Source organism: Lycium barbarum, chromosome 3, assembly GCF_019175385.1.
Source record: "Lycium barbarum isolate Lr01 chromosome 3, ASM1917538v2, whole genome shotgun sequence".
Taxonomy (NCBI): domain Eukaryota; kingdom Viridiplantae; phylum Streptophyta; class Magnoliopsida; order Solanales; family Solanaceae; genus Lycium; species Lycium barbarum.
Genome location: NC_083339.1, coordinates 34631446 through 34657448, shown reverse-complemented (window position 1 = coordinate 34657448; position 26003 = coordinate 34631446). Strand labels below are relative to the sequence as shown.

General features: G+C 35.9%; 1 protein-coding gene across 2 annotated transcripts; it reads left to right on the top strand.

Moving 5' to 3' along the window:
* Positions 1 to 21425: 21425 nt before the first annotated feature.
* Positions 21426 to 24900, top strand: LOC132630986 (CBL-interacting protein kinase 18-like). 2 transcript variants are annotated; one of them, XM_060346578.1, is made up of 2 exons: positions 21426 to 21522; positions 23095 to 24900. In XM_060346578.1, the coding sequence occupies exon 2, from the start codon at positions 23473 to 23475 to the stop codon at positions 24790 to 24792; it is 1320 nt and encodes a 439-aa protein (XP_060202561.1). In that variant the 5' UTR covers positions 21426 to 21522; positions 23095 to 23472; the 3' UTR covers positions 24793 to 24900. The 2 variants fall into 2 exon arrangements, with proteins under 2 accessions (XP_060202561.1, XP_060202562.1); XM_060346579.1 differs by lacking the exon at positions 21426 to 21522 and adding an exon at positions 22270 to 22381.
* The last annotated feature ends 1103 nt before the right edge of the window (positions 24901 to 26003 follow it).

The window sequence follows — 26003 nt, the reverse complement described above, 5'->3', positions numbered from 1 at the left end:
AACTAACCCTACAAAAATTTATATCGTCTGCTCGTGGTTTTCTTATCACATCAGTCCCTTCTTAGTCATGTGCATACATCATATGACAAAAATATATATATCCTAAAAAAAAAAGTTGAGACTTTCTAGTATTACAGGTGATTGTCTCTTAGGCTATTTCCTGCTCAAAACTACCGTGAATAATTTATGATTGCTGCAGCTAATTTCATAACATGTTACTCTGTAGGGTCTTAAATCTGAACTATCATCCTTATATTGTAGCTTCATGGTCAAAGAGTCCAAATCAACTTACCTTATAGGGTATATAACCTACGTGTGCTACCATACCGAAATTTGTCTTTCAAATGGTACTATCACTTGATAAACACACCATGCACTATTTAGCTAGTCTTGACCTTGAATTTTCTTCTTGCCGCTTACACATTTGATACGTTCAGAATTCGATGGAAAAAGAATATTACTTACTGCTCTAAGCTTCATGGCACGAGTTGGAATAATTCATGATGACCCCATCTGAAAGAAACATATCGATAATGATTAGATTTATATCTTTCTCATCCATTGAGACGTGGCGTATTCTGTAGAACGGGAAAGAACACAAGAGTCTGAGTGATTTCTGAAACATAGCTCTATTGCACGATCTAGAGTTGAAAGAAGTGAGACAATCTTAAATGTCTTGGTGGTCAACTGTTTATATGTGTGGGCGCCACAAACATATAAAAGTGACCCCACTGGACAAGGTTTCATAGACTCTCTAAGACACTTGAACCTATGGCTCTGATACCAAGCTTTGTCACGCCCCGAACCATGGCCTGGGCGTAACACGGCACTCGGGCCTTGCTTGCATGTGTCCGAGCGAACCTCATGGCTTGCTTGTCAACATGGGCATCAAAACAATATAATCTATATGATGCAATTTAAATACATCATGAAAATGTAATTTGCGGAATAAAGTCTTGAAATTATCTCATAGCATGAAATATCATGGAAACACAATAGTTTGCAAACATAAAAGCATAACTGACTCTGTGAGCTAACATATGTCTATGAAACCTCTAAAACATGTCTGAATACTAACTACCAGGACATAGCCCTGGACTACCATAAACTGAATACTAATGCAGACTCCATGTTGAACCCTGAGAGAAGTGGGGCTCACCAATAAGCTGATAACTGAAGTGATCCTACTGCGCAGATGTATGCTCCTGAAAACCGGTATCTGCACCGTGAAGTGCAGGCCCCGGGCAAAAGGGACGTTAGTACATGGTGAATAGTACTAGTATGTAAAACCTGCTGAAATGAAGAACATGGCACAACATAGATATAGGATATGAACTGAAATTGAATGTAACTTGAACATGAACATGAAACGTGAGTGAAGTCTTAAAACAGTAATCAATAGAAATACTTGTATGTAAAACTACTTGTAACGTGGGGAATGCTATAGTATAACCGACAACATGGTCTGGTACTTACGCCCTACCAAAAGAACACTCACAACCTTGCCAGGGATATGAGATTTAAGTAATAATAAGCATGTAAGGATCCAAACTGCATAATGAAGGTGTTGCCTCCTTGCTGACAACCCTTATCCTACGGTGGCTACGTAGTTTCAGGCTATCTGAGCCTTCTCGGTTAACTAAGCAATTCCCAAAACATGAACATAATATAGTTGGCTAAGAAGCCCATGATTTTCGTGAAATAACTTGTAAATAACTTGTAATCATGATTTCACGAAATAACTTGTAACTTGGTTTCATGAAATATCTTGTAATATGGTTTCATGAGATAACTTGCCATAGTCTTGCAAACATGTTCTTGATTCATGAGTAATAACAATATTTCATATATATATATATATATATATATATATATATATATATATATATATATATAATTGACTTGAAAACATGCTTGTAACTTGCTACATAAATTCATAAAGATTCATATAAACATAATGAGAACACATGAGGAAGAATTCATGATTCATGGATTAAGCTAGGGTTCCTAATAACCGTAATGGAAGATTAGGAATACAATAACGAATATAGATACAAAATTCATGTACATAAATACATAAATACGGGCTACCAATATGTTGGGTTTAATGCCCTAGGGTTTGAACTTCATGGATATCAAGAAACGGAGCATGGGGAAGAACGTAGAGATTCCCACATGTGGATGGAAGTTCTACATACCTTAATTGCTCCAAAACTTGAATTAAAAATTTGAGCTTTGAAGAAGATTTCCAAAATCTTGAATTCTTGAACCTTGAGATAGGTTTTCTTGAAAACCCTAGTCTTGGAATGATGATTTCTTGTTTAGATTACAAGGATAGGTATTAGAATTGATTTGGAATAATTAGAGTAGGCTTACCTTGGTGTTATTGATGATGGAAGAGGGTAGGAAGTCGTTCTAGGACTTGAAGGAATGAAAAATAATGATTTGAACTGATATGGATGAATATATACTATTCTGGAAAAATTAGATTTTCGGCCCAGTTAAATACTGGCCGTATTTTGAAATACGGGCCGTATTTTGAAATGTGGACTGCACTGCGTCTCTTCAGTAAAATGGACATAACTCTTCTCACAGGTGTCCGTTTCACCCCCATAATATACCGTTGGAAAGGTATTTCAAAGCTCTACAACTTTCATGAAGGAAGTTTTCCCCAATTCCAAATATGTTTTGAAATACGGGCCGTAGTTTGAAATACGGTCCGTATTTAACCATTTGACATTCAACTACCAGTTTACGATTTGATTTACGGCCCGTAAACTGAAATACGGTCACTGTTCATGGGCGTAATCCACCATCTTACAACTGAAGAGGAAATTTCCAATTCGCACATTCTTTATCTGATTTTCTAAGTCTTGGATCATGGTCAAAGCTTAGGTTAAAGGTACGGGGTGTTACATGTTACCAGAGGTATTATGGGCCTCTAGAACGACGTCAAAGTCAAGCATGGGAGAAACGCCATTTTAATTAATCTACAGGACCGAGGCTCTAAGCCCTGCAGAAGTTGGTGAACCGAGTCTATGGTTTCGGTACGCTACCAACGGGTCAAACGAAGAGGCTATGGCCGTAAAACTTGACTTAACGGATGAACTAAGCAAAAATGTGCTGGTCCTTTTAGCAGCTCAAAAGCAGCGAATGGAGAGGTACTACAACCGAATAACAAACCTTCGACATTTCCAAGTAGGGGACTTAGTACTCTAAATAATTACCCTACACACTAAGAACCCCGATGATGAAAAATTGGGCCCGAACTGGGAAGGACCGTATAAGGTAATCGGAATAACGGGAAAAGGGTCGTATCAGTTGGAAACCATAGACAGTCAATGGCTACACAACAACTGGAACGTGGCGCATTTGAAGAAATACTATTGCTGAGGTATGGTCCGTTAACCCTTGTGATTAATTTAAAAATTCTTACCTATCCTTTTTTGCAGAAATCATAATCGGGATAAATTCCGAAGGTATTAGAACTAGGTCTGAAAACAGGTATTGCACTCTTTTCCTTAGCTTGGTTTTGTCTCGAAGTGGGTTTTCTGGCAAGGTTTTTAACGAGGCAACAAGTACAACGTGTTACCCTATGAAGATGAGGCTAAGAGCCCATAAGTACGAGGCCAGATAAACACAAGGGACTGGATAGTGTTTTCCCATTCATACTTCTCGAACAAACACTAGGGGACTACTATACCTCCATCAAGATCGAAGAAGAGCTCCAAAAAAGAGCCCACCGAAGCAAAACTTTACCCCCACAAAGACCGAAGAAGAGCTCACCGAAGCAAAACAAGAAACGAAGTCAAGATCCGAAAAAAAATTATTTTTTCTAAGTACCCGAACATTTTGTATTAGGTTTTAAGGTAAGGGCCAAACGATAGAACGAATCGTGCCCGGGTAATGTTTCTATGGCAAAGAGCAGAAGGGATCGGATGAAATCCGTAGTTTTGTATGAGATAAGCATTTGAAATATGAAGATAAATACTTCCAAAAAGTATGTCCTAAATTCGTTCTTTGGTTAAATATAACCCTCGACTGGGGACTGTCGTCATAAGATAGACAAAGGCAAAAAGGTTCTAGTTAACTGAGCCCAAAATAGGGACTTGCCGTCATAAAATTGACAAAGGCACAAAGGTTATGGTACCCGAACCTAACCCACTAAAATTAAACAGTCGGAAGAAGGTCAAATAATTAAAGGCCTCGACTTAAATGCCCTAGGTGATTCGGAGACGTCTGAATTCACAGAGCATAAAAAGGTCCAGCGGGTAAGCCATCTATAAACCTTCGGTTAGAGGTAAACCGAACAAAATGAAGCCCATAACCGATGAGTTAAGATTGGCTCAATTCGGATAAAAATCTTAGGGCCAAGCCCCGGTCACTCATTATGAAGAAAACGTTATCATAAATTATATTCAACTCAAAGATCGAAGAAAATGATGGCAAAAAGGAAATATGCATTTCATATATGGCATAACAAACCGAAGCTTTACACTTAGGACTTTTACATGATTAAAAACAAAAAAGGCTCGTACAGGCCCTATTAACAAAAACGTTTACTCGATATGAGACAAGACCGAGTTCTCAGAAAGGGTCCGCTCGGAATCATCCTCGGAACTATCCTCGAGAGCTTTCTTAGCTTTTTCCTCGATCATCCTTGCATCGAGTATACGAGCCGAGATATTCTCCATGCCCCGTTCAACTTGCTCGAGGGTTATCCTTTGGGATTTCCACCGTTCATGCTCAGCCAAGAGCGTAGAACGAGCCTCGACGGCCACTATATCATTAAGAGCTTCATCCAGGTCAGCCTGAGCCTTCTTCATCTTCTCCTCTAACTCGGACTTCACGTCAATTAGAGTAATTCGAACCTCATTGATAGATGCCATTTCAGTGTGAAGAGCATCGTTGGCCATGATAGTATCCTCGAGCTGACTCTTAAGCTCATCAATGATCCAAGTGCGAGTCTCGGCCTTTAAATGGAGGTTCTCAGCTTTGGCTGCCTCAAGCTCGCATTGAAGATTCGGGGGAGCGACTGCCCAGCTCAGTTGATCCTCTTTTTCCTACAAAAGAAGTTTGAACTTCTTGGTTTCCTGACCTTGAGCATCTAGCTGGGCCTTCAAATCATCCACTAAGTGTTGGGCTCAGACGAAGCCTTCATTTACGAGCACGACACTCTGCAAAAGTAAAACAAACGAAGATATAAAAATTGATAAATGAAAACGAAGAATCAATAAACGCATAAAAATGGTTACCCGATTTCCAGCATGCATGCCCTCGTTTATAAGACATTGCCACGGGAGTCTTTCCATCTTCTCCTTGTCTGAATCTGAAACAAGAGGCCTTAGATAACTTGAAACCCCCACGGGACATGATAAAAAGTTGCAGTCCTCGGGGACGGTGACCACGGCCGACCTAGCTCGGGGCTGGGAAAATATCTACAAGTTTTGATCTCGAACCTGATTCAGTAGACGGGCTAGCAACCCTTGTAGCTCGAGGAATATGGAGGTGACCAAATCTCGAAGCTTCACCCGTAGCAGGAGGAGTACCGGCAAGCATGTCATCAAGGTTCTCCGGACCGGAAGAAGGAGAAGGAGGAGAAGCCGAAGCAGCATCAGCAGTTGTCGATACCTCAGCTGCAGTAGCTGGATTGATATTTGGCGGTGGGTCGGTAACCGCAGTAATCTCGACATCTTGAGCCGTTTCAACCCTTTGGTCCGTCTCGGTCCCAGAAGTTGGGTCAGTCCTTCTTGGATTTTTTACTAAGGGCGCCGCCTTGGGTGAAGCGTCACCTGAAATATCAATAAATTCAACAGACCTTAGTGGAATCGGAGCTTGGATATACTCGGTTACTAGACAAAAAGGAACCTCATCCTCCCCATCTGTAATCAGAGTCGAAACATCAACCGGAGCAGTCTCGAACACGGTAGTAGCAGCAAGAGAGGGTCCTGACTCGACTCTTCGAATCAATATGTCAGGTTCGGTTTCATCCCTCAGACCCCGAACATCATCCCTCGACCTTTTCTTTTTCTTCTTTAGACCCTTGGTTGAGGGTTTCCTTTTTCTCTTTTCAGCAGCGGCGATGAGCTGAGATGACCCTGATATGTCAAAATCTGAGCCCGGTGTTGCGGGCTATTCCGTTGGTGCGGGTCGAGGGTCCATGGAACCTTTTCCTAAACCTAGGAATCGGAATGTTAAATGAAGAAAAGATGGAACACAAAAAATGTGACAAGGATTAAGGGAAAGAAAAGGCTACCGTGGTTCTGCACAACACACCGGTCACGGGACAAATCTGCCCATGTCCGTTCTTCATGCCTATATTGGCCGATGATTGCTTCAATCCACTCGGGGAAACTCGGAATGGCATTAGGAATCCATGCTTCGGCTATAATATTGAAAAAGTCAAAAAAAGAAGAGAAAAAATGCTCGAATACATGTGAAGGAAACACATCTAAGAAACTCACGTTCGTCATTCCATTTTTCAGGAAAAGGCATGTACTCAGCCGGAATGATATCCGCGGTCCTAACCCGGACAAAACAATCGAGCCATCCTAGGTCTCTGTCCTTGTTGACACTGGAAAGGATCGGGTTTCGGCCTCGTTTGGAGACCTTTATCTGTCACGACCCAACCCCGTGGGCCGTGACTAGTGCCCGAGCTGGACACCCATACACACCTACTTACCAAGTCGACATATCCATAACTTATCCATATCCAACATATATTAGTTTCTACAGATACTGAGAACAGACGTCGTCTTAAGCGGTCACCTGTAATATACATATCATACAGAAGCCACCAAGGCTGTCGTGGAACATATCATCCAAAACATATATATATATATATATATATATATATATATATATATATATATATGTATACATACGTACAAGCCGTTAAGGCTATCATAGCAAATGGAACCGCTTAGGCGTACGCCACACAGACATAACTGAACCACAACGACCCATGACCCATATACATGTCTACAGGCCTCTACCAAAGACAACAGAATCATATGACGGGACAGGGCCCCGCCGTACCGCTGAATATATACATACATATATACAACGGAAGAGTCTGTACCAAAATGTAGGCTCCAGGACAAGGGAGCACTCCAAAGCAGCAGAATGGATAGCCTAAGTTGTTGGGTCACTCACGTGAACGTCTGTACCTGCGGGCATGAAACGCAGCCCCCGAAGAAAGGGGGTCAGTACGGAATATGTACTGAGTATGTAAGGCATGAAATACAACTGGAAAGATCATAACTGAAATAGAGATCCAGGAGTCAAGTACGATAGTAAAGAACCACTGTACCTGTACAGTACGAGACAGAATCAAACATTCTCATATCACACACCGTACCCGGCCCATTATGGGACTCGGTGAATGAAATCATGTCATTATGTCATCATGAACACATGTATACATATACCGTACCCGGCCCTCTAGTGAGGGACTCGGTGAATAGAGTCATACATATCATCATCATCATATATCATATATATATACCGTACCCGGCCCTCTAGTGAGGGACTCGGTGAGTGAAGTCATATCATCATATCAGTATGCCATAATGTCATCATGCATATACATATATACATACCGTACCCAGCCCTCTAGTGAGGGACTCGGTGAATCAAATCTTCATATGCCCTCCTGGCCGCCATAACACATCATCATCTCATCATGCCATCATATACATATACCGTACCCGGCCCTCTAATGAGGGACTTGGTGAACAATGCAGTGGAGTGCGCACGATAACATACCCGGCCCGGGACTCGGTGAAAGACATATTGAGGCGTGCACGAGCAGAGTAGTGAGAAACTATATGCATATAAATCAAGACTCGATAGATAGGTGCGCAAATCGACACTTGAGGATCATAAACACGTTTCGAGTCAATCCGAGTTAGTATGAAAAAGTTATGGACGTTTTAGTACAGAACCTTCTACAAACATTTCAGAAGCCATTTTTTGGAAATCAAAGCAACAATCCTGTCAAGCACCTTTCGGATATCGTTATGGATCAAATCAAATATAGCTTTTGGAACCATATGTACATATCAAAATGTATCAAAGACTCAATGGAATAATCGAACGTGCTAGCATTTGAATATCAAAACTTTAGTCATATCAATTATCTTTCGAATGCCATTCGGAAACATATCAAACAGAACTTCGGACATCATAGATCCGCATCAAAACCATATGAAACAGCTTATGGAAATCAAGGATAGTAGCCATCCTAGTGGCTCTAAGAATAAGAGTTTCTTTGAAATCATACATATACGTCATTTGTTCGTTTCATAAAGATCATGCCAAAAGAAAGAAAGGTAAGCCTTACATACCTTGCCCGCTTTCTATGCTAATCCGAACTTAAGTCTTTGGCTTTGCAAGATCTACAACAATATTCATATATACCAAACATTAGCCATAACACTAAGGGTCCAATTCTAAACCAACACTTTATTTACAGAAATTTCGACAGCATTTCCCCTGTAAATACAACAACCCCGAGAATTCAACTCGGCCAAAAATACAACAACAAATCCGAGAATTTAACTCGGCCAAAATATCAACAACAATACCAACAATTATTCTAACCATATCCTCAATCGATTCAAAACGCATACTAACATTAGCAACTTCTTTCTACAAACTTCAACGGCGTTTCACTTATATTCAATTCATATTTGCTCACACATTCAAGTACTAATCCGAAGCCATTCAAACAATATTCAAGAACGCTTCAAACAATCCGCACAATATTCACAATAATCCAACCAATATGCCATTCCACCCGAAACCTTCCAAATTCAACAAGAACAATAATAACACATTTCTTCCTTTCAAATTCATGAACTACACCAACCATTCACACACTAACAACATTGTTTTCCATAAATACAAGAAATGGTTTTTGACATCACATTAGCTTTTAAACAACTCTCCAACACTTACAACTTCAACTAGAATCATCAAACTTCCATTTCCATCATAGATTCCATTACAACAACAACCAAAATACTTAATTTGATTCATTCTCTTCCATATCATACAATAACCATACGGCCACAACACATATATCCATATTTTCATGAATTTCATCCATTTCTACATACTACAACATACACAACCATCCATAACATATAAAAGAAGATAAACTCTTACCTTTTTCCCTTAACTTCTCACTTGGCTATGATCATGAACTTGCAACAAAGAGAGGTCTTCTTGCTCTAACAATTACACCACATTAAAGAGGACCTTCAAATTAGTGGAAATACTAGAAGAAAATATTTTTTTGGATCAAAGTTGAAGGCTTTACTTTTTCTTGGTCATGGCCGAATATGGCCCCTCTATTTTCTCTTCTCCAAGTTTCTTGAAGGGTCTTAGAATGAAGAATGAAAAGTGAGCTCTAATTATCATCTTTTATGAATTAATGTTGGGCTCCCTTGTGGGCTTGGCCCATACCACTTGGCCGGCCACTTTGGCCATTTACTTAAGCCCATCCTTTTTTTTTTTTCTTTTTTTTTCAAGCCCATTTTATTTCATGACCAATTTTTTGTAATTCATGAAAAACTATTTTTCTAATTTCCAAATTTTCCCTTAGCCTTCCTCAATATTTCCACATAAATATTTTCATGAACAACTTATATATTAAACAAGATCAAAATATAGCCTTGTCCTTAACTTGCCGCAATTATCTTAAATTACCCGAATGCACAAAATGCGGGATATAACATTATCACACCCCCGCAAAAGATCCTCGGGCAATACAACTGAATGAAATGCGCCAACGTAAGCTCTTTATTGACGTTGTTCGCCAAAATAATTTTTTTGGATCAAAGTTGAAGGCTTTACTTTTTCTTGGTCATGGCCGAATATGGCCCCTCTATTTTCTCTTCTCCAAGTTTCTTGAAGGGTCTTAGAATGAAGAATGAAAAGTGAGCTCTAATTATCATCTTTTATGAATTAATGTTGGGCTCCCTTGTGGGCTTGGCCCATACCACTTGGCCGGCCACTTTGGCCATATACTTAAGCCCATCCTCTTTTTTTTTTCTTTTTGTTTCAAGCCCATTTTATTTCATGACCAATTTTTTGTAATTCATGAAAAACTATTTTCCTAATTTTCAAATTTTCCCTTAGCCTTCCTCAATATTTCCACCTGATAATCGGGCCAATTTGGGCGAGGCACGCATTATATGTTCGGCACATTTTGAGAATGACCGGATCAATCGGGGGGTTGAGCTTGAGAGTAAACCGATACGTATAAACGTATAGAAACCCTTCTTTATAGTCGGTGATGGATTCGTCATCACCGGGAGAAAAAACTTGTACCGGATGTTTGTCCCATCCACACTCGGCCGGAACCCAAGGAAGGCGATCTTCTTTGATTAACGAGGGGTAGCGCCTCATGTCGAAACCCCGGTCCGATGTCTACACTACTTTTTCAACAGCAAATTCGTAGTTATAATTAGGCTTCAACGGTATTATGTCTTTAGCTGTCGGTTGAAGAAGTACTTTACCCCCGGGTTAGGAAGCAGGTTCGGCATTCGGGGAAGAAACCGAGGGTATGTTCTGGGAAGCAGAGTCGGTGTTCGTTGAAATTTTGATCAAGTATGAATTTATGAAGGGTAAATATGAATATTTGAAGGCTTGGATGAAGATATGAAGGCTTGGAATGAATATTTGAAGGCTGAGATGAAGGTATGAAGGCCTGGGCTTCAAAGATACGAAGGTTTGGTTTAAAAGGATGAAGATTTGAAGACTTGATGGTTGAAGATGAGGAGATTTCGAGATCACGAAGTGGATTAAGCAAAGAAGCGAAGTTAAGAAAAGATGAAAGTGAAAGGTGAAAAGTGAAAAATGCAAACTCCCTTATATAGGCGGATCATCATGAGATGTGATTTGAAGCGACGTGACCCTGAGGCGGTTACCTAAGTTGGCCATTCGGAATGTGACACGTGGCCGAAGTCAGAAGGACGTGACATGAAGAGACGTTACGATTCCCGCTTATTTTCAAGGCAAGAATAAACTGATTAAGGAAGTCACCGGAAGAGTCTTTTTCACTTCCCGTCACTTCGGTGAAAATCTGATCCGGAAAGTGTGGGGACTATCTGTATACGGTAAAAATCGGGTCAACTTGTGTCCGATGGGACCGGAGTAAAAGACAGGTTCGAATGGGTATGAATGCGTTCAACTCGGCTTCAACGTCGAAGGTATTTTTCTGGACACGGTATACCCGAACTCAAATGAAAGTATCCGATGTAGGTCCAGATAATTAGTTATGGAGCGACCACACGTCACTAAACCGTTCCGCCATCTGCGCTGATAACGGTACGGGTGTCAGACTGTACGGACAGCCTTATCCATTTTAGGATTTTTCTAGAAAGGCTTTTTTAGCATTGCATTAAGGCCCATTTATGATTACCTATAAATAGAGGGCAACCCCTATTTTTTAGGTTAGCTTTTCACTATTCAACAAATTGTAATCAACAAAGGATCAATTATTTCTTCAAAGTACTTTGGCTCGGTTAAAGGAAGCTCACTCCCAACCGGACCAACTCACAGCGTTTGATAACTCTTCCTTTCTAGTTTCTATTGTTATTGCTCAATAATATTTGCTATAACTTACTAATGTACATCATATATATATATATATATATATATATATATATATATATATATATATATATATATATATATATATATATATATCGATAGAATCTCAAATCACAATAGAATAAGTCCACCTAGATATCCTAGTCACCACTTACAAATTTAATTGTTAGCCACAATCCGGGGGCAAACAACAAGGTGGCTTTTCTGACAGACCCTTAATTATCTCTAATGTAACTTAATAGTGTAATACAAATCTATATTTATATATAATATAAAGCTAGGCATAGACAAGGTGATGTGGCACCTCTCTATGCCTAGAATGCTATTTATCTTTTTTCTCAATTTTTTGGCATTTTTCTTAATTTTTCCTACTTATATGAATTATGATATGCTATTAGAAAACCCGAAAAGTATTTCTTAATTAAATTCTCTTAATTAATTATCAATAACTTTTTCAGTTTAGAAAGCCCAAAAGCCATTATCATTAATTTAGTAATTTAGTGCTAATTTATTATGCAATAAAATAGCATAAATGTAGAAATATGGCTCTAAGATATCCTCTTGCCCCCTCCCGTTCTTCTTGCAGCAATCTTCCACGTCCCAAGTTCTTTTGCTGGGTGATAGGACTTCTGGTGGAGCAACTAGATAGTATTATGGGGCATGCCCTTTTTTGGGGCAGTTTCAAAATGTATCATATTTGTTAAATTTTGGTGGTATTGCAAATTTTGAGATTGTTCAGAATATTTTTTTCAACACAATATGTAAAGATTAACAAACTTTATACATGCATTGCAGGAAGTACTCAAAGAGAGACTGTGTCACAAAGCAGTAGGTTTTCAGAGGTGTTTAAAATCCAACAATGAAGGTAAAAAGTTGATGTACTATATTATTAGTAGGCGTTTGGCCATAGATATAAAAAAAAATCATTTTTTTTTGGAATTTTTGAAGTTGGAGTTGTGTTTGGTCATAATTTTTGCAAATAATAATTTGTTGTTGAAATGTACTCTTCAACAAAGCTTTAGTTGTGAAAAAAGTGAAAAACAAGATTTTGGTTGTTTTTCTAATTCCAAATACAAGTTGTATTTGGAATTTTCATGGCCAAACACTAGTTTTTTGAAAAAAGTGAAGAAAACAAATTCGGAAAAAGTGAATAATTCTTATGGCCAAATGGGTCCAGTTTAATTATCTGGTCAGTGAAACTATTATTTTTCGAAGTTTTAAGAATAAACGTATTGTTATAGGCTGATCAAGAAGTTTATTTCCTTTTTTTCTTTCAAGGGCATGAGTTGAGGTATTTTGACCCCTTAATTTTTAATAAAAGGTGTTTGATGCACGCGATATGTAAGTCTATCTGAAGTGAATATGTGGTTTCGTTTTTTTAGAAAAAATCTTAAATAAATTACGTGTTATGTTTAAAAACTGAAAGATATTTCTTTAGTTCTCTTAATTATGCTTAAAAACTAATGACTTTTTGACATAAGTCGATTTTTTGTTATAAGAATTTGTAGCAATTTGTATATCATACTACAAAGTTAGGCATTAGAAATGTGATGTGACACCTCTATTATCCCAAGAAAGTGATTAACTTTTTTTTCCTCATGTTTTTGCCTTTTTCTTCTCATTTTTCTAATTAAATTATATGTTTAATGGTTCTTCCTTTCAAAAGGAAGGGTGTAGCAGTTTCAACAACCATAATGATGAAATTACAATGTAATAAATTAAAAAATCTCTTTAAACTGTAATGAGCGTCTGCTAAGGAATTGACTATTCATGTCCCTTTTGTCCATTTGTTTTTTTAGATTTGAGATGAAAATTCTCTTCACCCATATTATGTGCAGGAAAAGTAATGCAACTAAACCAATTCATCTTCCATACATGAATATATATAAAATTGTAATTTTTTCTTCACATAACTACTTATTTTGGGCTCTCGAGTTCTTCCATAAAGGTCTCAAGGCCTTATTTCTGATATTTATTACTATACTTTAATTTATATTCTCATTTTATTGCCTTTTTAAAACAACTGTTGAGAAGAAGACTTTAATATGCCACCCATGATGAATGTGTAGGTACCATGCAATAGAAAAAGAACAAATTTGCATAAGTTCATAAGGCATGAAAACGGGTCATGAGGTTTTCAAGAAATTTTAACAAGTTTCTAAATAATGCTCTTACTTCTTAGTCATTACCGATGGTAAAATTATTTTATATAGTCTTTTTTTCTTTTTTTCCTTTTTGTTTTGTTAATGTCAGGTTATGAGGTTCATTTTGTATCTTGGAACAGAGAGAGGTACGAAGCTAACGTGTTACGCACGTTATATTCTTATTCTTTTTTGTTTTCCTTTTTTTCCATAGATTTTTTTTCTTTTTAGAAAATCTATCGGTTTATACTTATTAGCATGCTAGTTTTACTTTTTGTGCATTTACATTGTAAGATTTCACTAGTTATATAAAAATTTAAGTTACGCAAGTCTTTCTACATAGACCACTCTAGTCTTCCAGTCCACTTCCTCAAACTAATCAAAGCATTAAGCATAGTAAAGTAGTTAGTCTAATTGAATTTCTTACGTGTCACTATGCCATTGGTTGGCTGCTACAGACCAACCTTTTGTTGTGGGACCATTTGATGAGAAGCTGCTTTCCTAGAACTCCTCCTACTTCCACTTTAGTTTTCTTTCTTGGATTTATAATTTATTGCAGCTCCATAATTGACTTATTCAAAGTAATAATGTGGTATTATAACATATTTTTCAGTTAAAAATTAGAAACAAAATAAAAAATACAAAATTAATATAATCCTTGTTTTTTGACATGGGATCTACTCGCGTATCCTACTCTATATTAAATTTAATAAGCAATTATAAATTAAAAGAATCAATTTATTTTTGGGATGGACCAGGACTAGGGGTGTCAAATTCGGCTCAAAATGTGATGGCCCGCCCAATCCGCCCAAAATTTTATGGGTTGGGCTCAAGATAATTTCATATTGGGTTGATTTCAACCTAACCCAACATAGCTCATTTTAAAGTGATCTCCAACTTCATTTTTTTGCACAGGTTGCCCTTCTTTTGGGGTGATCTTTAAATTTTTCCCCTCATATTTGTGGTCTTTAAATTATTCCCCTCATATTGCTGGTCTTTAATTTTTGCCCTTCGCATTGCAACCCTGAGTGTTCACGCAGAAATCATGAGGTTCTGGGTTCGAACCCCCACTCAAGCATAAATTAAAAAAAAAATGCAAGGCAAGGTTTGGGTCACGTGTATGCCGGACCCGGCATACTCATGCCTTCTGGGCAGACTTGGCATAAGTATGCCGGGTCCGACATAACTTTGGTAATTCCTTAACAAGTTTATGCCGGTGGGGGCATACTTATGGGCAAACTTTTAGTTAAGCCTTAACTAAAAGTCTTTTCTAGTTATGCCTTAACTAAAAGTATGCCCCATAAGGCATAACTAAAAGTATGCCTTATAGGGCAGACTTTTAGTTAAGGAACAACTAAAAGTATGCCCCATAAGGCTTAACTTTTCCTTATAAGACATAGACTTTGTCTTATAAGGCATAACTAAAAGTATGCCTCATAAGGCGGAACTTTTCCTTAAGGCATAACTAAAAATTTGTTATATAAGACAAAGTCTATGTCTTAAGGAAAAGTTAAGCCTTATGGGGCATACTTTTAGTTGTTCCTTAACTAAAAGTCTGCCCTATAAGGCATAACTAGGAAAAGACTTTTAGTTAAGGCTTAACTAAAAGTTTGCCCATAAGTATGCTCCCACCGGCATAAACTTGTTAAGGAATTACCAAAGTTATGTCAGACCAGACATACTTATGCCAAGTCTGCCCATAAGGCATGAGTATGCTGGGTCCGGCATAACTTTGGTAATTCCTTAACAAGTGTATGCCGGATCCGGCATACACGCGACCCAAACCTTGCCTTGTAATTTATTTTTAATTTATGTTTGAGTGGGGGTTCGAACCCAGAACCTCATGATTTCTGCGTGAATGCTCAGGGTTGCAATACGAAGGGCAAAAATTAAAGACCAGCAATATGAGGGGCATAATTTAAAGATCGCAATTATGAGGGGCAAAATTTAAAGACCACCCCAAAAGAAGGGCAATCCGCGCAAAAATATGGTAGGCCTACCACTAAATTATCACTCAATTCACGAGATTAAACTAATGTCTGCAATAACCTCAACAAAGTTGATACCTCAACCTTATCCCGTAGGTGGAGCCATGTTTGTTTATAACTTAAAAATTTGTCGAAGGTGTTGTCCATTTATGCCTTTTCTTTCCTGAAACTGTGATTTGATTTTCAACTCTATAATAGACCATCTAGTCGTTCTCTTAACGGGTAACCAAAATTTAATAGAGATTAAGATAAATTCATATGAAACTATAACAACAACAATTACATCTCAAACACAAAAACTACTTGGAGCCGATTGGCTTTATGGATATTATTTTTTATATAATAAACTCAATAGGATATTAAAATGGAAAATGTTTATACATAAGGGTTCGTTTGGTAGTTGGTTAGTTAGGCAGGTATTAGCAATATAAGGATTAGTTACGAGAGAATCTATGTATTATGTTATGCAAGGTTTAGTTATTCTATTTTCTTTCCCGCATCAAATAATACATAAATTCTCTCATAATTTATACATATGTTAGTTATGTTGCTTTCTAAATTGCAAACCAAATACCGTATGAGGTATGTAGGATTTTATATATAGGAATCGAATGCTACAAAAAATGGTACTCCTTCCAGTTCAAAAAGAGTGTTCACTTAGTCTTTATTTTTTTGTTCAAAAAGAGTGTCCACTTACCAAAAATCAAAAAAGAATTAACCTCTTTTTTTCCTTCAGATTTGCCCTTATTAAGTGCTAGGTGACCAAACCCAATACCTATTCAATTAGGGGTCATTTAGTCAAATTACTTATTTTTCCTTGGAGTTATTATTTTCTTAATTGGTGTGCACATGGCTAAGTCGACACTCTTTTTGAACCGAAGGGAGCATTGCTTATGCATAATTTAATACATGATAACTTAGTTTCTAACCCGCTACCAATATAATACAGAGACTCTCATAACTAATCTCTGTATTATTAACGCCTACATAACTCTAACCAACTACCAAATCATCCCTTTTTTGTTAGAGTTATGCAGGTATTAGTAATACATGAATTAGTCATGAGGGAATCTATGTATTATTTTATGTAGGTATTAGTTATGCATGGTACAGTTATTCATGTATTAGCTATTCTACCTTTTGCCCTGCATAAAATAATACATAGATTCCCTCATAACTTATACATGTATTAGTTATGCGGGTTTCTAAATTGCAAACCAAACATTGTATTAATTTTATACATGATTAGCTCATCTCATAACTAGCTACCAAACACAATATTACTTTTGAAGGATTTTAATACATGAATAACTTACTCCTAACCAGCTACCAAACGACCCCTAAGTGTTTAAGTTAATCTTTCTTTAATTTGTCTCTAAATCGAAAGGGTTTGATTAATTAGTTGACGGGGCCATCGAATGTTAGGGTTGTCATCATGATAATTGACCCAAACCAGAACAATGTCCATTCTCACTAGACAATAGTTAGCTACGCAAGCCAAAATTGAAATACAATATGTGACAAGTCTATTTGAGAAGTTAGCATAAATGCTAATTCATTGTTTTCCACTTTTTTTGGACTCCAAATAAGTGAAATTTATTTTTGTTTCAGATAAGTTTTACTTAAAACTAGCAAAGAAAGAGTCAGATAACTAAAGTGATCAACCATTTGAGGAAAATTTTGCAGGTATGTGACAGTGAAGACATAAAGTCGCGTTCCTTCTATTTTTCTTTGCATTTTTAAAGGAGTACTTGAAACACGTAAAATTCACAAATAGTGACTTTTGTGATTTGCCATTTAAAAATAATTATGCTGTTTTATAACTAACCGAAATTTAACTATTTTTTCATGTGACAATAATATATGGATAAAAATATCCCCAATTTGAGAATCAACAAAAACCCTGCTTATTCATATTTCCGCTTTTTTCGAACTTGTGCTAGAGTCCAAGCTTTTATAAATTAAATTCCAACACTATTTCACCTTTTTTGACTCCAACATAGAATACTGGAGTTTAATCTTCAACAAGTTAAATTCCAGCGCAATATGCTGGAGTTCAATTTTTTTTCAAATTAAATGTTAGCACAATCTGTTAGAGTTTGAAATTGATCATGATAAGTGAAACTCCAAGATATTATTCTATGTAGCATGTTACGAACGGAGGTGTCCTTCGGATGATTAAAAAGGAAGCATCAATACAGATAGATATATATTAAAAAGAAAAAGAAATCACTTGCTATTGCTAACCAGCTCAATGTTATTATTGTAGATATCAAGTATCAATACGAAATTCTCTATCAACAATGGTTGTGGTGTAGTGGCCGGTACTACTCCATCCTTAACTAAGGTCTCGAGTTCGAGCCCCCTTGGGCACAGAATCACCATTGTTAGAGAGTGCTTTGCCTCTCAAAGTGGGACTAGCCGGCACGAATCCGGATTGGGCGGGCCCCAATGCGGGTCAAATCCGGATACTGGATGGGAAACCAAAAATAAATTAAAAAACACGCAATTCTCTTTTAAAACACAAAAGCATGGCACTCCGGCAAAAATACACTCACATAATTCAACTACAGGCTCAATGGGGCTTTCGATGGAAGGTTTTGCCATTTACATTTAAGACCCTCTCGAACTCTTCACTTATAAAAGTTTTAGGGTGTGTTTGGTACGAAGGAAAATATTTTTTTTCTATGTTTGTTTGGTTGACCAAAATATATTTTTTAGTTAATAAAGTTCCTTAAAAATGAAGAAAATGACTTCCTAATAGACGTAGGAAAACAAGTTCCAAGAGTGACATTTCAAGTTCATTGTCTCCTCCCCACCCACCCAACACCCCCAACCCCTTCATGACTATCCCACCGCCTTCCCCCGGGAACCGTGATACCTCACTCCCCACCCTATTCTCATAGTGTTTTGCTAGATTACATATAAATTCTCTTAGCATAATATTCTTTTTGCTTACTTACCAAAAATCTAGAAAATAAGAAAGAAACACACTTATTTAGATACCAAACACACCCTTAAACTCCATTGTAGTGTATTGGAGTTTCACAGGTAGAGAATTTTGAACTCTTGCAAACAGTTTAAAGTTTCACTTCTAAAAGTTTCAAATTCCAACACATGCACCAGAGCTCTTCGGTGTTTCCAGATTTTATTACTACATTAAAAATTATTATTCGTTAATTACTTTAGTAAATGGTAACAGTGACTAATTTTCAATTCCAAATTAACTCGAAAAGTTGCCGGCCCACACTATTTTTAACTCCGTACTTCGTCTAACTCTCAGGGGTCGTTTGGTAGAAGGTATAAGCTGAGATATCCCAGCACTAATTTTTATACCATGTTTAGTAAAAGGTATACATTTATCCTGGGATAAATTTATACCTTGTACCAAATATGGTACAAAAATTAGTGCTACCTTCTTAACCCACTTATATTGGGATTATTTTATATTATTTTATACCATCTTTTAGATGGTATAAAATAATCCCAATAGATGGGATAAATTAGTCCCGAGATTATAATCCCGGGACTAATTTATCCCAGTATAAGTAGGATAAGAAGGGATATCCCATCTCTTGGGATGGGATGCATTTTATACCTTGTTTGGTACAAGGTATAAATTTATTCCTGCCTTCTACCAAACATGATATAAAAAATTAGTGCTGGGATATCCCAGCTTATACCATGCACCAAACGACCCCTTAGGTAGGAGGGATAGGATGGGATTATTAGTCCCATGGGATTGAAATTATCTCGTGTCTGGTTGGTGGGATAACTCCTTTGTTATCTCACCCAATCCTATCTATATGGGATAAGAGGTGGGATAAGTAATCCTATATAGAAGGTGAGATAAGTTATCTCATCTTATCCCACCAAATCACATCTTCATGTGATAACTCATCTCTCCTACCAAACGACCCCTTAGTAGTACTCCCACCGGCCCAATCTATGTAATACTTTCCATTTAACTATATCTCAAAAAGAATGTTATTTTCTTTGTTAAATGATTTAATTTTAAATTTCTTATTTTACTCTTATGAATGATTTATAACAGCACAAATGTCTATAACTTATTTTATACTACAAATTTCAAGAACATTTTTTACTTTGTACTCCGTCAAATACCATTACATAAATTAAACGGCACGAATAATGTTATAACAAAGAAAACCTATTAAATAAACAATTGTTTTTTATTAAAATAAATCTAAATAGGAAAAACAAAAAGAGTAAACAATGGCCTGGGATAAGATCTACCCCAATTGCCATCACCAACTGATATTAAATATTATCACAATGATGATTTCTTTTTTGCCAAAAATTGTCCTATGCTCATTCATATCATAATATTATCTTACTATAATGGACAAAAGCAATATGGTAAACAAATAATGAATATTCTAATATATCAATTTGTATATTCCTATACCACTTGCCTGTATTTGGTGGCAATTAAAGTCCCATTCTATTTATCCATTCAGATATTGCCATATATATATATATATATGTAAATATTTCTTTTTAAGGATTTTTTTTTCACTTTATGTATTTTACAGCTAATTGATCAAGTATTATATAGTATTAGAGGTGAGATTCACTGCTGAAGATGATTAGATATCCTAATCGTGCTATAAAAAATTTATACTATCATGTCATCTGAAAAATACTTATTATCTCTGTCCCAATCCATGTCATACACTTTTCTTTTTAGTTTGTTCCAAAAAGAATGATACATTTCCTTATTTGATAACAATTTAACTTTAAATTTTACATTTTACGCTTAACAAGATAATCTATAACCACACAAATATCTTGGATTATTTTAGGCCACAAGATTCAAAAGTCTCTCTTTATTTCTTAAACTCTGTGTCCAGTCAAACTATATCACATAAAGGAGTTAATTCCCTATATGGTCACTCAAGTTTAGGAAATTTCCTACAAAAATCACTTTTGTTCATTTAGGACAATAAAGTCACTCAATTATCACTATTTTCATCAAAAAGTACCTAAAACCTCAAAAGTCTCCTTCTTTCTTAGTTGGCATGCCATGTCATTCAAGTCCCCTCCTTTTTAATAATAAGCATAGTTAACTCATCAAAGCCTATTTAACCAAATTCATATTTTATATCCAATCAAATATGACCCAGTTAAAAAGCATCATATTTAATTGGGTATAAAACATAAATTTAATTAAATTAGTTTGATGAGTTAAATATGTCTATTGTTAAAAAAGATGGGACTTTAATGACATGACATGTCAACTAGGAGAGAAGGATGCTTTTGAAGTGTTTAAGTATTTTTTGAGAAAAATAGTGATAGTTTAGTGACTTTATTATTCTAAACGAAACAAAAGTGATTTTTATAAAAAAAATCCTTAAACTTGGGCAGGAAATTAACCCCATCAATTGAGACGGAGGGAGTACAAGTTATCATACGTAAAAGTGGCATTCGCAACTTGGAAAAAATAAGAGAGTTACCTTTTTCATTTTTTTTATAGCATAAATTCATACTCCATTAGTTACTAATTTTTCGAAGGCACTAATCATAATTTGGCAAAGTTAAAAATTACCTACAATTTAGGCAGGAGGGTGTATTATTTTAAACACCTAGCAACAGTAGACAAAAAGCTGGTATAAAAAGGCCATGCCTTGTCTCATATTTCTGTGTCTGCCTTAATATTTTCAAAAATACTCACACAGAAACCACATAATTAATCATCATTTTATTTGAAGACTGCTGGTGGGAGTGTTTAGTATTTCTTCATTTTAAAGGTAAGCATATTCACCATACTACATTTTTTAAAAATAAAGTTTCACATAAGCTTATTATGTATACGTTGCTCTTCAAAACCTATTTGGTTTTCTGTGTGTTTCTGCACTTGTGTTTATGTATTGTATGTCTTATTCATTTTTGGACAGAAGTTTTGTTTTTCGATATGGATTTTCCAAAGTTCAAGAGGTAAAGAAGAGTTAAAAATAAACTTGATGGGGTCTTATGGAGCAACCCCATTAATGAAAACCTTTACTATAAACTAGTTGGTTTATTTTTGAAGAAATTTTCTGTTCTGCTGCTTTGCAGTCTCAAGATTCTGATTATTGTTCAAAACTTATGCTAATAGAACATTTTGTTTTTTTGTTTTTTTTTTAAATCCAAGAATTGATTTTCTTTATGCATTCTGTTCTTTTTTAAAAAATAAAATTCTTGATCTTGACAGTCTCTGATCCCTTGGACCAGTAAACTTGTTTGCAGCTATGAGCAATCTATTTTAGCAGTTAATTGTCTTTTAAATGACTTGATGGTTGTAAAAGATTATTTATGAAGTCATATATTCAGCAATTAATTGACTATTAAGTGACCTATCCTATATGAAGTTAATATAATTAAGCACTTAATTGACTTTTGAGTGACCTAATAGTATAAAAGATACTATAAACTCAAACGTCAGATATTTCATACTATCATGTCATTGTCAGTATATAAGTTGAAGGCTGAATACATATACGACTCACTAAACTTGTCCTTTTTTTTCATTCAGACACCTAAACTAAGTTAAATACATTTTCTTAATTACCCTTTTGATCTGGTTCAGGTAAACATCTGATTTTACTAAGAAGTTAAAGATTCCTGTTGGTGAATTGGTTTGTTTTTCATGAAATTTGCTCTTCTGCTGCTTTGCAGTCTCAAGATTCTGATTATTGTCCAAAACTTATGCTAATGGAACTTTTTTGTTTTCTCTAAATAGAAGAATTGTTTTTTTTATGCATTCTGTTTTTTTTTCACGGACCCCGCACATAGCGGGAGACCGGGCTGCCCTTTATTCTGTTGTTTTTTCCTAAAACAATTCTTGATCTTGACAGCCTCTGATCCCTGGGACCAGTGGACTTGTTTATGAGCAATCTAGTTTTAATTTAATGAAATTAATATATTTAGCAGTTTATTGACTTTTAAATGACCTGATAGTGTAAAAGATTCTCTATGAAGTTATATATTTAGCACACTTAATTGACTTTCAAGTGACCTGATAGTGTAAAGATTCTATATGAAGTCAATAAATTTAACACTTAATTGATTTTTAAGTGACCTGATAGTGTAAAAGATTCTATATGAAGTTAATATATTTAGCACTTAATTGGCTTTTAAGTGACCTGATACTGGAAAAGATTCTAAATGAAGGTTATATATTCAACACTTATTGACTTTTAAGTGAAATGATATTGTAGACGATTCTATACTGTCAATGTATATCAGTTAAACTTGAAAAGCCAAAAGTTTTCAGTGTCATGTCATTGTCAGTGTATATAAGTTAAACTATATTCTTAATTACCCTTTTTCATTTGATTCAGGTAAACATCTGATTTTACTTAGAAGTTAAAGATTCCAGTTGGCTGAGTTTGCTCCATCCTCTTCAGTATTCTCTAGTTCATTAAAAAGAGCAGGGAATGCTGAAAGATGTGCTTAAAAGCTAGGAAGTCTTTCTCTGAGATTGAAGCTCTATTGGAGCTATCCTCTAAAATCAATGAGATTGCACCGATAGTTCAACTTCTTCAAGATTCACTCATCAAATGCCAAACCCGACTAGATTCTTTTGGGGTCAAATTGTATCTTATCACCATCTCAGTGAAGATGGTTGAGTTATTCAATTCTTGATATATCTTGCATCTTATGTAAAAATATTGCGTTTCATAGCTAGTTTAATTACTCGGGCTTGTTGAAGTTGAGAGATGGAGAGTAAGGTGAGTATACTAATGGAAAGGTATGAGATAGGGAAATTGTTAGGACAAGGCACTTTTGCTAAGGTCTATCATGCAAGAGACCTCAAAACTAGCATGAACGTAGCCATTAAGATGATCGATAAGGAGAAGATTGTAAAAGTTGGGATGATTGATCAAATCAAACGCGAGATTTTAGTCATGAGATTGGCTAGGCATTCTAATATCGTGCAGCTCTACGAGGTGATGGCAACCAAAAAGAAGATTTATTGTGTAATGGAATATGTCAAAGGAGGAGAACTATTTAACAAAGTGGCTAAAGGGAAGTTAAAAGAAGATATTGCAAGGAAGTGTTTTCAGCAACTGATTAGCGCTATTGATTTCTGTCATAGTAGAGGTGTTTATCACAGAGACCTAAAACCAGAAAATCTATTGCTCGACGAAAATGGGAATCTAAAGATTTCGGATTTTGGATTGAGTGCCCTAGTAGAATCTAAACGCCAAGACGGTTTACTTCATACTTCATGTGGGACACCAGCTTATGTTGCACCAGAAGTGATAAACAGGAAGGGCTATGATGGTGCTAAAGCTGATATTTGGTCATGTGGGGTTATATTATATGCACTTTTGGCCGGATATCTCCCTTTCCTTGATTCAAATCTAGTGAAGATGTACAAAAAGATTGGTAAGGCTGAGTTCAAATGTCCTAACTGGTTCCCTCCTGATGCTCGTAGGCTAATATCGAAAATATTAGATCCAAATCCTAACACAAGAATTTCCATTTCCAAGATAATGGAGAATTCTTGGTTCAAGAAAGGGTTGCAGCTGATCAAACCTATAAAAGCTGAAGAGGCAGCAACTGATGATGCAATTTTTAGTGTTTGTGAGAAAACAGATGAGCAAAAGCCAGCACACTTGAATGCATTTGATATTATCTCTTTCTCAAGTGGCTTTGACTTGTCTGGTTTGTTTGAAGAAAGAAACAAAAAGAGGGAAGTAATATTTACATCAAAGCAACCGGCGAAAACAATCATCTCAAAGCTAGAGGATGTAGCTAAGCGTTTAAAGTTGAAGGTGATGAAAAAGGATGGAGGGGTATTAAAGTTGGAAGGATGTAAAGAAGGAAGAAAAGGGGTGTTGACGATCGATGCAGAAATCTTTGAGGTAACTCCAAATTTTCACTTTGTTGAGGTGAAGAAATCGAACGGAGATACGATAGAGTACAAGAAGATGATGGAGCGGGATATAAGACCTGCATTGAAAGACATTGTATGGACTTGGCAAGGTGAGGAACAGAACTCATTTGACACCAATTCACCTCAGAATGCATAATAGAGTACTACCATTCTGCTGTAACTTGAACTTTTCCATTTTCTGTGCTGTTAGTGGTGTACTTATATATTAAACCTAGAAATTATGTCCATTCTGTAATTTCTTTTATGTTCTGGATCCAAGCTAGCATCAACTTTGTATAACAGTTTGTTCTCTGAGCCAAACAGTAAGTAAAACAAAATCATTTTCAGTGTTATTAAAAGACATTGCTTTGTCACTTAAAGTGATGACATGATGAGAAAGAAAGGGTTACAGCATAACTGAGAAGATTGACTCAAGAACCCAAAGTCCGTTGTAGAATTCGGACCTTTACGTGTGCTTTAGATAAGGGTGCTTTTCGAAAAATGATGCAAGAAGCAATCAGTTTTTTATTTTTTATTTTTTTAAGAGGTGTTGATTAATACTGACAATTTCGATACTGATATTAGTTGTTAATTGCAAATTTATTACTCCCTCCGTCTCAAATTATTTGTCATTTTTTATTTTTTGTTGTATATGTCCCTTAAAAAAATATTCCTTCCGTCCCATAATAAGTGTCACCTTAACCAAAAAAATTGTTCCATAATAAGTGTCACCTTAGGAAATCAAGACATAAATTGGCTAGTTTTTTTCCAACTCTACCCTTAGACAAAAAATGACAAGTTAAAGTCACATCTAGATAATGATTGAAAAAGCCACATAGTAACTTGGTATTGTTGGATTCCAATGTCAAAAACATTACTATTGAAAAAATAACTTATTTTTATTATATAGGGGCAATTTAGTAAACTTCACATTGCATTATTGGTTTTTTAATATGCATGTTTTTTACTAAGGTCACACTTATTATGGGACGGAGGAAGTATTAATTAGTAGTATTTGACTAACTTTACCCTTATTTATATCTAAGTAATAATCTCTCTCCATTAAATGTACACTATATTTATGTATCATCTTCATTAATGACAGAATTCTACTAAGGGTAAAATGAAAAAAAAATCATTAATTGTGCCTTCAAATTTTAAAATGACAAATAATTTGAGACAAACATTTTATAATAACCACGACAAATAATTTGAGACGGCGAGAATACTAGATAACTAGGTTCATTATGTTTGATATTGTTAAATTTTTCATAAATTATATGCTTCAAAGATTTGTGTCTTGACATACATGGTTAGCACTAAAACATAGTTTATTAATACACGTTCTCACGTTAATTTATCGACCCT